This window comes from Mus musculus, chromosome 3 (assembly GCF_000001635.26).
Source record: "Mus musculus strain C57BL/6J chromosome 3, GRCm38.p6 C57BL/6J".
Lineage (NCBI taxonomy): Eukaryota > Metazoa > Chordata > Mammalia > Rodentia > Muridae > Mus > Mus musculus.
Genome location: NC_000069.6, coordinates 84,198,621 through 84,211,598, shown reverse-complemented (window position 1 = coordinate 84,211,598; position 12,978 = coordinate 84,198,621). Strand labels below are relative to the sequence as shown.

Below are 12,978 nucleotides of genomic sequence, written 5' to 3'. Positions count from 1 at the left end.
GGGCAGCTTATGAGGTGAAGGGACTTTAAGTTTCAGAGGTACATATACTACTGACCCTGTAGGGTGTGTACTCTGTGCATGTGCGCATGTGTTTAATGAGAATAAAATAATCACCCCTGTTACGTTGAAGATTAACTAGGCTTTCATCCTTCCTTCCTTCCTCCTCTCTCTCCCTCCTTCCCTCCTTCCCCTCTTCCTTCCTTTTTTGAAAGAGTATTTCCCTGGAGAAAAGAAGGCCATAGGCTCCTTACCAAGTACTTAGGAAATTGATAAATGAATTTCAGTTCAAGCCACACTAACTGTTTGAGATAGGAGCCAGAAGCTTTGAGGGGGTTGGCCGGAGCTGTGTTGGTTGTAACTTTTTGCCCAGTGGGCTCTGCTTTCTCAGCTGGTCTTCCTCATACACTTCACAATTTGAAGCTTCTTCTGCATTGATTTCTTTTTCCCCTCAAATGTACAGAAGTGAGGGGATATTCCTTTAAGATTGCAGGGACTTTATTGCTTTATCTCCACGCTGCTACTAGGTAATAGATTTTTATAGCCCCCGATCATCATCATCGTGAAGAACTGACAAAGGCAAAGGGGTTGGGCTCTGGGGCAGTGCTGTGGGAAGCCTGCATCTAGGTGCTTTCTCATGCACAGTTTGCTAGGAAGACCCATCTCCCTGCAGTCAGTGACTGAGAGCCTTCCCCCCCACTTCAGAGTGTGGAGCTGCAAATGTCCTCTACAAAAGGAGAATTTACGTCCATTTTAGACAAAGGGAGAGTCAGCTCCTTTGTGCTTTCCGTTGTTAAAATGCCCAAGTCTGATCACCACCCTTGGGTTTGTACCTCTTTTCTTTGAAATTTCAGAACATGTATAATTAAGAATACTGGCATCAGGACCAAAGAGATGGGTGGTTCAGTGGGTAAAGGGGCTTGGAGCCTATCCTGAGGGCCTGAGTTCAGTCACTGGATCCATGTGTAACTATTTTTCCTCTTGGGCACCACTCACTTTTAAACCCAGCAAACATCTTGGTAAAACTCACCTTCTCCTGCTTGGTTGTCTACGAGGGGAAGACACCACTATTTTATTGTTATTTAGAGCACAGACAAGCTCGCTAACCCTGCCACTGAGAGCTGATTATTCTGAGGTCACTGTACATATTGACCTCTACCTGTATTTAAAAGGGAAGCGCCGGGGATTGGTTTACACACACAGGATGATCATTTTGGTTTTCTTTTGGCTTTTCTCTCCGACCACAGCAGCGTGCAGGGTCGAGGACAGCCGGCCCCCCATGTCAGTGGTCTAGGATGGCCAGTGAGGGCGCCAGCATCCCAAGTCCCGTGGTGCGCCAGATTGACAAGCAGTTTCTGATCTGCAGTATATGCCTGGAACGGTACAAGAACCCCAAGGTCCTGCCCTGTCTGCACACTTTCTGCGAGAGGTAAGGCTCTTTCTGTGCTGCCTCACCCACCTTCGGCCACGTGCACAGGCTCTTTCCCAGGACTCTGCTGCTACCCAAGGGAGACAATGCCCTACCTGTGCTTCTAACAGACATCTAGGAACCCAATCAGGTTTTACCAGAGACTTACTTCATTTCAAACAATTATAAGACCGAGAAAGCCTCCAGGAACAGACTAGCTCACTGTTGAGAGTCACCCAGGCTCGGTGAAAGAAAGACATGAAGGACAGGAGGGCAGCTACTATCGGACGAATGACTCCTACTCTCTGTTTTGCTGAGATGAATGGCTGGAGATGCTATTCATTGGGATAGAACACAGTTTGAGGAAGAACATTGCTTCAGTTTGCTGCCTGATGGGTTTTCTGACCCTTGAGACATCTAAGAAGTGTCAAGAGGTAGGAGACATAGGCCTCAGAGGGAGTATCTGTAGGAGGATATGTATTATCTGCTATGCTTGTAATGCTATAAGATCCTAGAGGAAGAAGAGCTCTTAATTTGGAGCCATGAGGAACACCAAGCTTTATTAACTCAGAAAAGATAGAGCAGCCAGGAGGACCGGATGCCATAAAGACAAAGGAAGATGATCCACCAAAAGAGGGAGTAGAGGCAGGCTGAAACTGGATGAATGCCGGTTGTCTAGCAGAATGCCTCTAGGGCTTACATGCCATTTCTGATTTTAGCATATCTGCTTCCTTTCTGGTAGGGATTCAGCCCTAGTTACCCCTGAGACACTAAGCAGCCAGCCCTCCTCGGTGCTGATTTCTCCATCTGCAAAAGTAAGAGGCTACATTGGTGCTTCTCAGACTCTGGCTGAGCAATCGGAAAACAGTATACGGTGTAATTTAGGGTCTGTTTCTGCAGTGCTTGGATGAAAGCCATGTATGATGGGTCAGCACTTAACCACTGAGTTGCAGCTCCAGCTCTAACTATTTGAGGTTAGATTATGATGTCAAACTGCCCGGGTTTGGATTCCCACACTAACCCTGGCCTAGTAAAGAATGCTAGGCAAGGTATTTAGCCCCTCTCTGTGCCTGCGATTCTTCATTGTCCAAAGGGATCATAATGGTGCCTCCTCCATTGGTTCTTGGGAGTATGTCAAAGGTAGTTTGCAGTGCATATGGTGATCATTATTGTTAGTACATTTCTTTCTTTGAGTAACTGTTAAACGGTGCCTCTAGAGAAGCAAGAGATGGTATGACTAAGCATGGGGATTCTGCGCTTGCTTCAACCAAATAGTTCCATTTCGATGCTTTTTTAAAAAAAAAAATTGATTATGGTTTTTTGTGTGTCAAATGAATTTCAACATTAACAACAGATTTGACATCCCTCCCCGCCCCCAATTGCTAAAGCCCACACGCTTCTGAGCTCAATGCTTACAGAACAAGGGTTTTCAACCTTTACATAGGTGTGAGTCACATGGACATCTGATCTGGTCGGTCTACGAGGTTCCTTGGAAGGTCAAGGCTGCTTGTCCTTGAGCCAACCACACTGTGGGTGTCAGCGCTCTAGACACTGTACAAGTCTATGGCATTTTCCTTTCCTTAAGCGCAGTCATTGTCTGACCAGCAGATAGAGCCCATGTGAGGACAGATTAGCTCCTGGTCTCTGAGGCATCAGCTCCCTGGTCCAGGACACCACAAAGTGGGTTTCTGCAAAGTGGCCCGTTGTCAGCACATCACTGATGAGAACACCTCAGGAAGGGGTGGTGCTCTGCTGACTGTCCCCATGTGTGCCCTGCCACAGGTGCCTGCAGAACTACATCCCAGCCCACAGTTTAACCCTCTCCTGCCCGGTGTGTCGCCAGACATCCATCCTGCCCGAGAAAGGGGTGGCCGCACTTCAGAACAACTTCTTTATCACGAACCTCATGGATGTGCTGCAGCGGACGCCAGGCAGCAACGGCGAGGACTCTTCCATCCTGGAGACGGTCACCGCTGTGGCTGCAGGAAAGCCTCTTTCGTGCCCAAACCATGATGGAAATGTAAGTGAAGCCGACAGCAGGCTGCCTGGGGAAGATGGCAGCTGAGGCCCTGGGAGGGCTTTGGATACCTCAGAGATTCTTCATTAAAGCAAAACTGCTTCTGAGAAATGACTAATTTAAAAAGAAAAAGCAGCCATTAGACTATTTTGCCTGCTCACTGCCTCTAACCAGTATTATTTAAATTGTAAAATCCATCTTTATCACCTCTACTTAGAATATACTGTTGCTATCCTCAGAAAAGAGAGTCAGTTGCTGCTTGCAAGCATACTCTGACATAACGTGAGTCAAAAAGTCATGGATAAAGATTTAATAGCTGATAAGAGCTACAGGTTTAGAGTGATTGCTAAAATGCTAATTAAAGTTTCATAATGTAATAAATGAAATTACTATTATTGTTATTATTATTTGTATTACTGGAGAAAAGTTTTTCTCATGTTTTAGATTCTATTCTGTAGGACTGTAGACCTGAAGCTCTGTGAATCCCTGATAAAGACTTCAGATTGCAAGTTGCAAAAACACCTCCTGCTTCTAGCAAGCTCAATAACTGTTATAAATGCAAATGGATCTGTAGCACTCATCCAATCCATGACTCACGCTAGCTCTGTGCCTGGAAGGGACAGGATAATGGCCTGGCTGGAAGCACTGGCTGTGAATCAGCTGCTTCAAACCCTGCCTTTAACTGATTCCCTCCTCAGCTCTAGTGAGCTTATTGAATGCTCACTTCCTTTCCTGTGTAAACGAAGTCATAACAGAATTTACCCAACAGGATTATTAGAAATTGGGAATTGAAATGTTTAAATGATATAAAGTGCACAGTAAGCTCTCAGGAAAGATTAGCTATTATGGTTATTTCTTGGTCCAGGAGGGGCTCGAACCTATAATCCTAGCACCCAGGAAGCTGAGGGAGAAGGATGATGAGTTTGAGACCACCTTGGCAGTACAGAGAGACTCTCTCTCAATATATACACACATTTCTTAGTGTAGCTTAGTGGTAGAATGCATGCCTAGTGCCTTAGCTGATTTTCCCTTGCTGTGATAAAGCATCGTGACCAAGGCAACTTGAAAACGAAAGTGTTTCATTTGGGGTTTAGGTTTTGGAGGGTGAGTCTGTGAGCATCATGTCAGAGAGCACGTGAGCAGGCAGGCAGGCAGGCAGGCAGGCAGGCAGGCAGGCAGGCAAGCATGGCGCTGGAGCTGTCAGGGAGCACGTGAGCAGGCAGGCAGGCAGGCACGGCGCTGGAGCAGGAGCCAAGAACTTATATCTTGAGACATGACCACAACCACAAGGCAGAGAGAGACTGGGAATGGTAGGAGTCTTTTGAAATCTCAAACCCTGCCTCCAGTGACATACCTCCTCCAACAAGGACAAACTTCTTAATTGTTCCCAAATAGTTCCATTAACTGGGGACCAAGCATTCAAATATGTGACTCTATCAGGAGCCATTCTCATTCAAACCACCACACCTTGCATATGAAAGTCTCTGCATTCAGTTTCTGCCACTGCTCCCTGAATTGGATGTTGATGATGATGACGACGACGATGATGATGATGATGATCTGGTGTTAGAAATCAAGCCCAGGGCCTCATGAATGCTCATGCCCTCTCACTGAGCTATATATCAAACCATGACATTATATTAGTTCTAAATGATGACTTTATTCATTTTCCCCCTTATATTAGCCAATTAAAAAGTATTTGAAACTACTTGTAATAGAAGTCCCACCTATTATAAACCACCAACAAAAACAAGTGGTTGCTGGAGCCGAGCATCCTTTATTAGCCATTGACTGTGCCTCGTGCTACACTGTGCCTGCCCCCTTGCAGCCTGCTTGGCCTCCTTAAAGTCCTCAGCGGGCTTCCTGCCTTCAGGCTGGCTGAGCCATTTCTTCTATACTTTCTCTTCTGTGTTTATCCTTCTCTTTCATTTCCATTTCCTTCCCAGAGCAGCTTTCTCTAGCTATGCTCTCTGAGTAAGACAAGCCACCTCTTTTTTTGTGACTGGGTCTCACTATATAGTAACCCTTACTAGTCTAGACCTCTCAGGCTAGACCAAGTTGGCCTTGAACTTGAGGAGGTAAGCCTGTTTCCTCCTTCTGCATACTAAAAATAAGATCACCTGCCATTATGTCCAGCCAGGTCACTTCTTCATAGTGTTTACCTCCCTCGTGTCACTTGCCATCCTGTTCCATGACATGTCATCTGTGGGCTGTTTGGTCTTCTAGATTTCCCTCTAGAATGAATACAAGTAGGCAGTCTTTAGCACCGAGTACTGCGTCTTCAGCAGATTGTAGAACAGATTTGCTAGACACCCACACTTGGCTTCTCAACAGTCTACAAAGCAGGTGTGAGTTACCCTCGATGGAGAATCTCAGGCTGGGACAGGCTAAGCACCAGTTTGACTGACACATCAACGAAGCTAAGGCTAGAAGAAATAGCATCCTGAGCTTCACAGCTTCAAACACAAGATGACATCATCACTTGCACATCTGTAACTATTTAATTGGACGTATCCTGAGCTAGTAAGAACAAGGTGTAACATACAGATGATAATTCAAGGGACACTGTAGTGTAGATTTCACAAAACAAGCTTAAAGGGTTCACCCCAAAGCAGGTTGAATGTTGGTTTTCTTATCCCTTTTCTTACTGGCTCAGAGTAAATACTGAGGCTCTCTGCCTGGGCTCCCATCCTAAGTACTACGTCTAGGACAGCATTTTTTATCAGATACGAGTTCCCTTACAATTTAGCTCAATCATAGGGCTCCCTGCAGACCCTGATTGACAGGGAAGGAAGTCTTAGAAACAAACAGGAGTCCCGCCGTAGGTACCAGCCTAATATTGGACAGGTGGTTGTATACAATGTAAATAAATAAATAATAAGTAAATTGACAGTTGGAAAGTAACATGATAATCATTGTGAGGGTGTGGTGGTGTTCAGGGACAGTAGGTACCTGGGGCACCTGGAACATGAAGTCTGAAGGTGGGGCAAGAACACGGGTGGGCAGGAGACTTGTAGGGAGGAACCAGAAAGTAGATTGGGAGAGATTGTGACACACTGTGATATCATCAAGAAAGTGTTTGACCTCAATCCCAAGAGCAACGTGGAACATTAAACCTTCAAAGGCAGAGGTGGATAGCTCACTGTCTGAATGGTGGATGGAGCAGTGAGACTGAGGCTGGCCGGGCAGGTTTGCATTTACTGAGATGTTCAACTGAAGTGGAGAAGAGGCTGGGCTAGACAGGACCAGTGGAACCAGAGCAGAAGAAAGAGTATGTTCTTGAGAGAATCTGCATCCCACACATAAAAACCCACGTGCTTTAAGAAGACAGTATGTGAAGCTAAGCTAAGATTGGGAGAACTTGAGCCCACTGAAATTGACTATATAATTAGGTCACAAGGGGCGGGGGCGTGCTGGAGAGACGGCTCAGCAGTTGTGAGCACTGACTGCTCTTCCATAGGCCCCAGATACAATTCCCAGCAGTCTCATGGTGGCTCACAACTATCTGTAACTTCAGTTCTAAGGAACTGGACAACCTCACATAGACATCAATGCAAGCAGAAAAAACAATATATGTAAAATAAAAATAAATAAATTATTTTTTAAATAGGTCAGTGTATTTCCCTCCTGCACAGTGTACTAAAATTAAATTGTCAATTGTTCACAGAAAAAAGCCCAAAAAGTGTCATTTGGAATTCACAACCATTTAGTACATAAAGAAAGGGCAAACAGGACTGTATAAAACCCAGAAATGAATATTTTACTGTAGAATGTATAGGGTAAATAACCCCATTGTTTTTTTAAAGGAGACTTTTTAGAGGTTAAATAAAGTTGTTTCCTTTATTTGAAAAGAGTACAACTCAGGAAGTTAGAAGCAGAGTATATAGCACAGGCTTAGGCAAGAGTGCAAACCTCCTCAGAGACGGTGTGAGTTCAAACCCAGTCTGACTACATCATGATATCCTATCTCAAAAACAAACAGACAGACAAACAAACAAACACATACAAAGCTCAACAATCTAAGGAAAGAACAGCAAAATAGACTGTGAAATGTGAAAGAAAATCATGTCTGTGGTTCTCAGTACACTCCGAATAGTGAGAGATGGAAAAACGGTACAGATGACCAGGCGGTTGCCGCATGTGACTTTAATCCCAGTACTCAGCCAGCCTGATCAATAAAGCCAGGGCTACACAGAGAAACACTGTCTCAAAAAACCAACCAACCAACCAACCAACCAACCAACCAAAACAACCAAGAAGACAACAAAAACAAATGAAAGAAAGAAGGGAGGGAGGGAGGGAGGGAGGGAGGGAGGGAGGGAGGGAGAGAGAGAGAGAGAAACGAAAGAAAGAGAAAGAAAGAAAGAAAGAGAGAGAGAGAGAGGGAGGGAGGGAGGGAGGGAGGGAGGGAGGAAGGAAGGAAGGAAGGAAGGAAGGAAGGAAGGAAGGAAGGAAGGAAGGGAGAGAGAGAGAGAGAGAGAGAGAGAGAGGGAGGGAGGGAGGGAGGGAGGGAGGGAGGGAGGGAGGGAGGGAGGGAGGGAGGAAGGAAGGAAGGAAGGAAGGAAGGAAGGAAGGAAGAAAAAAAGAAAGAAAGAAAGAAAGAAAGAAAGAAAGAAAGAAAGAGAGAAAGAGAGAAAGAAAGAAAGAGAAATATGTTCCTGCTACCAAAATCTAGGAAAGAAGGGAAAAATGAAATCTATTTATAATTTAACTTATAATACTAACTATAAAATTCTTAATTAAAGTGCCTCAAAGGGTTCATTATATATAAAGAGCACTGACAAGCAAACTATGATTATCTCAAAAGATGCTGAGAAAAGAAGGTAGAAAACCCACAGGAAGGGTATAAATGGCTAAAAATCACATCACAGAGGTTAGGCTTCACAAATACTTACCTTTGTTTAGTTATTTTAGAAGGCAATAACCAGGGGCTGGCAAGATTTTTCATCAGGTAAAGGTGCTTGCCACACAGGCGTATGACCTGAGAAAACAACTCAGAGTCACCCTCTGTCCTTTAGGTCTCATCTTAGGTTTTATGGGGAAAAGAGTAAATTGCTTTCAGAAAAGTGATGTCAGTTGGGCCGAAACATAACAAGTGTTTTAGACAGACGACTTTCATCTCTTAATTCAGCAATTCCACAAAGAGAATTATTTCTAAGGAAATTACTAGATAAGATGATGGTTTACTGTGTGTGTTGTCATTTCTATATTATAGTAAAAATTAGAAATAGAAGTCTACAATATTAGACACTTACTGAGGTTATTATAGGCCCTATAACAGATTGCTAGGTAGCTATTATAGCTATTAAAACTGATTGATTGATTGATCGACTGACTGATTGATGCTAAGAATTTTCAGCCTAGGGTTGAGAACATGCCTTACCACTGAGCCTCACTCACAGCTTCAAATAGATAATTTTGAAATAAATGACATGAAAGTTAGTATATGTGAATGTATGTATGTATATGGTGTATATGTATATGCATATATTTGTGCTTATAGTTCTGGTTTTGCTCCATGTGACTACAATGTATACTGTCTATGGTGTACACACTATAGTAATGAATGGCATGTTGCTTAGAAGGGACAGAGTCTCAGAGAGAATGGAAGCATCCAAAAGCCTGCTGTGCCTCACTGTGTCGTCAGCCCAGGGCCCTCAGGAACCAAGAAATCATGATGGCCAGAGAGGTTAAAAGGTCAGGATCTGGAGGAAGGATGCCAGATGCAGTTATTGGATACCTGAGCCCGACCTTGGTCTGAGGCTCTGTTGAGGAGCGTTAAGCACTGGCACACCTATGTGAGATTTGCACTGAGCTCATCTCAAACTAGCTGGAGATGTGAGAGGGTGGATTTGAAACAGAGGAGACTTAGATATACGGCAGCCCTGGGAGCCTGCTGGAGTAACCCACCAGGTGGCTCTGATCCAGGCCAGCAAGAATGAGGTGGAAGAACAAGACTCAAGGAGTTGATTGACACCAGACTGAAGTGATGTCAGGTGACTACAGGTCGAACTTTAGGGCCAAGGATGCAGTGGTGCTCTCCACTGGGGTGGTTAACTCTAAAATGACTATGCACCAGGAGTGGTAGCACTGCCTCTAATTATAGCACTCTGGAGGTTCAGGTAGGACGATCACAAGTCCACAAGTTCAAAGCCAACTTAGACTATGAAGCAAGATTCCCATCTCACAATAAATGGGTGAAGGGTAGAGCATGTCTCACACTCATACGGCCTTGGACTCAAACTCCAGCACGGAAAAAGAAATGAATAAAGCTAAAACTACAGGACTTAGGATGTGACTTGTGGTAGAACATCAGCAAGGCCTCGGGTTCCCTCTCCACAACCTCAGAAACATAATAAAAAGTGAACAAACCGAGTTTCTGTAAAATGGCACTGCCTCTCTGAGGAAGAACCAAGGAAGGTGGGATCTCTGGCTACGGTCTGGAGGACAAATTAGAAAAGAATTCCTAGGTTGGTCTCACGTGTCTTCAGTCACAGCACGTGGGAGGGTCTCTGTGAGCCTAAGTCTGAAGCCAATCTGGTCTACATAGTGAGACCCTGACTCAAAAGAAAAGAAAGACTCTCCTAAAGATGCTTACCTGAGCTCATGTTAGCACCAGAGACCCTCGGATGCCAGATGCCCTGCTAATTCCGGCACTCCCAGAACTGTTAGATCCTTCTTGTTAAAACAGCCCCATGCCCTCCTTTCTACCAAACACATCTCCCCCAGCCCCATCAGAAATTAAGTCTATCTAAAGGCTCCGACCCTCCTTGAGATGAGCATAGCAGTTTAAAGTATGTACTGAGCACGTAGAATCACTGATTCTTCGGGATCATAAAATGATGTATAAGCCAGTGAAAGGTCCTGGGGAATCAGTAGCATACATCTTACAGCACTCCGTTGTCTGATCATAGACTGTAGGAGCTCATGGCTGTGTTGGTTTGAAATGGGGATGCTCATTGCATATGCAAGCCAAACGCAGTATCCCAGATAAATTGCATGCAGTTAATTGCCATGGGTAAATCTTTAAAAACAAGTCAAGCATACGAAGGTTAATAAACTCGGGTGATTAACAGCGATGTAGGGCCCTGCCATGCTGACTAGCACCCGTGGATGAAAGCCCGTCCATCCGGTGCTGAAATGCTCTATGCTCTGCTCATTAAATTGCAGGGACAGCACTGCCAAGTTCTAAAGAAAACAGAATGGCTGCCAGTGATCTAAGAAGCTCTTTGCTCTTAAAGCCAACACTTGAGCTTATGCCTTGTGATCCTAGGTACACAAATGACCATGGAACCCTGTCAGTGCTCAGCGAGGCTCCTGACTAACAAGGATGTTGACAGGAAGGGGATGTTCAGGATCCTCCCCTCCCCCATCAACCATCAGGATCTCCACAAAGGCCTCCAGATTGGCCCCAGGCCTGGAGCATCCTTTTCCCCCTAGGAATGCATGTGGTCCTGCCAGCTCCTCTGCTGATGGACACAGACGGTGACCACCTGTCAACAGCAATAAGCTCACCCTGGCCCCTGGCTGCCCTCCCACCCCTGGGGACAGTGGCATCATCTCTCCAGAAATGGATGAGCTCAGCTGAGGGGCACACAGCCACCCCACAATTAGTGCTGAACTCAACAAGCCTCATCTGCTAACGCCGAGAACGAGCATTTAAGAACCAAGTGCTTTCAGCACTTCAAAATGATTCCCGAGTTCTTTCTTCCAGGATGCACTTGGGTTATTTGAACCACAGAAAATGAACACTTCCTGCTGTCAACTCAAAGCTGCATAGGGGTTCATTTTTCTTTTTCTTTTTTTTTCTTTATTTTTTAGATAAAAATTATATAACACCCATCTCAGTATTTCCAATACCTGAAAGTGTACAGTTAGTGGGATTTATATTAATAAAATTATGCAAGTACAGAAAGAAAGAAAGAAAGAAAGAAAGAAAGAAAGAAAGGAAGGAAGGAGAGAGAGAAAGAAAGAAAGAAAGAAAGAAAGAAAGAAAGAAAGAAAAAAAGAAAGAAAGGAAGGAAGGAAGGAAGAAGAGAGAGAGAAAGAAAGAAAGAAAGAAAGAAAGAAAGAAAGAAAGAAAGAAAGGAAGGAGAGAGAGAGAGAAAGAAAGAAAGAAAGAAAGGAAGGAAGAAAGAAAGGAAGGAGAGAGAGAAAGAAAGAAAGAAAGAAAGAAAAGAGAGAGAGAGAAAGAAAGAAAGAAAGAGAAAAAAGAAAGAAAGAAAGAAAGGAAGAAAGAAAGAAAGAGAGAAGGAAAGAAAGAAAGGAAAGGGAGAGAAAGAAAGAAAATGTGTGTGTGTGTGTGTGTGTGTGTGTGTCTCATTTCCTAATTCACTGGCATAATTCAACACCCCACAAAAGGAGCCTCATACCTATAAACAGCCATCTCGCCCTGGTGATATGACGTGTCCTGGTTGTGATTTTCATGTGTGACTCTCCCCGCAATCCTGGGATTCTTCTGATATGTGGCTGGGTCAGTTTCATTAGTTTATTGTGCAATCCCGAATTTACAAGGGAGGTCAGCCTGCCATTGTCTCGCAATGCCCTGTAGCCTAGAGAATTAGGAAATGGCGCGCGAGCGCACCCACACACACAAGTACACACACATATTTTATTTACTTACTTTTTTATTCATTTTTCATTTATTTATTTATTTATTTATTTATTTATTTATTTATTTATTTATTTATTTATTTACTGATTGATTGATTGTCTGGAGACAGAATCTTACTATGTTACCTTGCCTGTTACTACTTTCTATATAGACAGTATGTGTTAACGTACTGTTAACACAGAGCCTCACACTCACAACAGAGCCTAAAGATTGGGATAATGCCTTATCTAAAAGCTCGCTCACTCCTACCATTGAAGCTTCTGGTCAGAGACTGCCCTTGCTGGCGGTTTTCTGACTATGTGTCTATTCAGAATCGCATTTCGTCTTTGCATCTGTTCTGGTAGTTTGGGTGTTTCTAGGAATTTGTCCATGCCATTGATGCTGCTTAGCCTGCTGCCATACAACATCCATAATGTCACTGTAGTTCCCTATATTTCCAAGATGTCAGTAGGAATCTACCCACTTCCCTCCTGAATTTAGTAATTCCAGGCTTTCCCCTTTTCTTGGCCAATCTAAACAAAGTTTTTCTTTTCTTTTTTCTCCCTTCAGCTTATATTATGTCCTGTCAGTTACATACTTTTCTCTGTGACAGCAACATTTGCCTCAGTCTGTTATGTCTGATGCTAAATTAGCTACCCAGATCCTTTTTGCTTATAATTTAAATCTCTTTTTCTACTCCTTTATGTTCAACATTCAACTTGTTCCTTTGGACTTTTATTTATCTATTGGTGTGGGGGTCAGATCCATTGCCTTGTGCATTTTGGATACGTACTCTGTCACTGAGCTATGTCTCCAAACCTTTTTGTTGTTATTTTTGTTTTTTAAAGATTTATCTTTATCATTTTAGTTATATGTGCATGATTGTGTGTCTGTGTGTGTTTGTGTGTCTGGGTGTGGATATGTGAAGTACCTTGTGAGAACAGAGACCGCCGATTCTTTTGA

The 12,978-nt window shown here is 43.8% G+C and overlaps 1 protein-coding gene across 21 annotated transcripts in view; it reads left to right on the top strand.

The window, feature by feature from the left end:
• Window positions 1–12,978, top strand: part of Trim2 (tripartite motif-containing 2) — a 147,914-nt gene that overhangs the window by 96,754 nt on the left and 38,182 nt on the right. For all 21 annotated transcript variants that reach the window (XM_017319814.2, XM_011240301.3, XM_017319813.2 and 18 more), the window contains 2 exons: window positions 1,245–1,426; window positions 3,188–3,425. In XM_017319814.2, coding sequence (XP_017175303.1) covers window positions 1,293–1,426; window positions 3,188–3,425 — 372 coding nt within the window. In that variant the 5' untranslated portion in view covers window positions 1,245–1,292. Of the gene's footprint in view, window positions 1–1,244; window positions 1,427–3,187; window positions 3,426–12,978 lie in introns of those variants that run through there.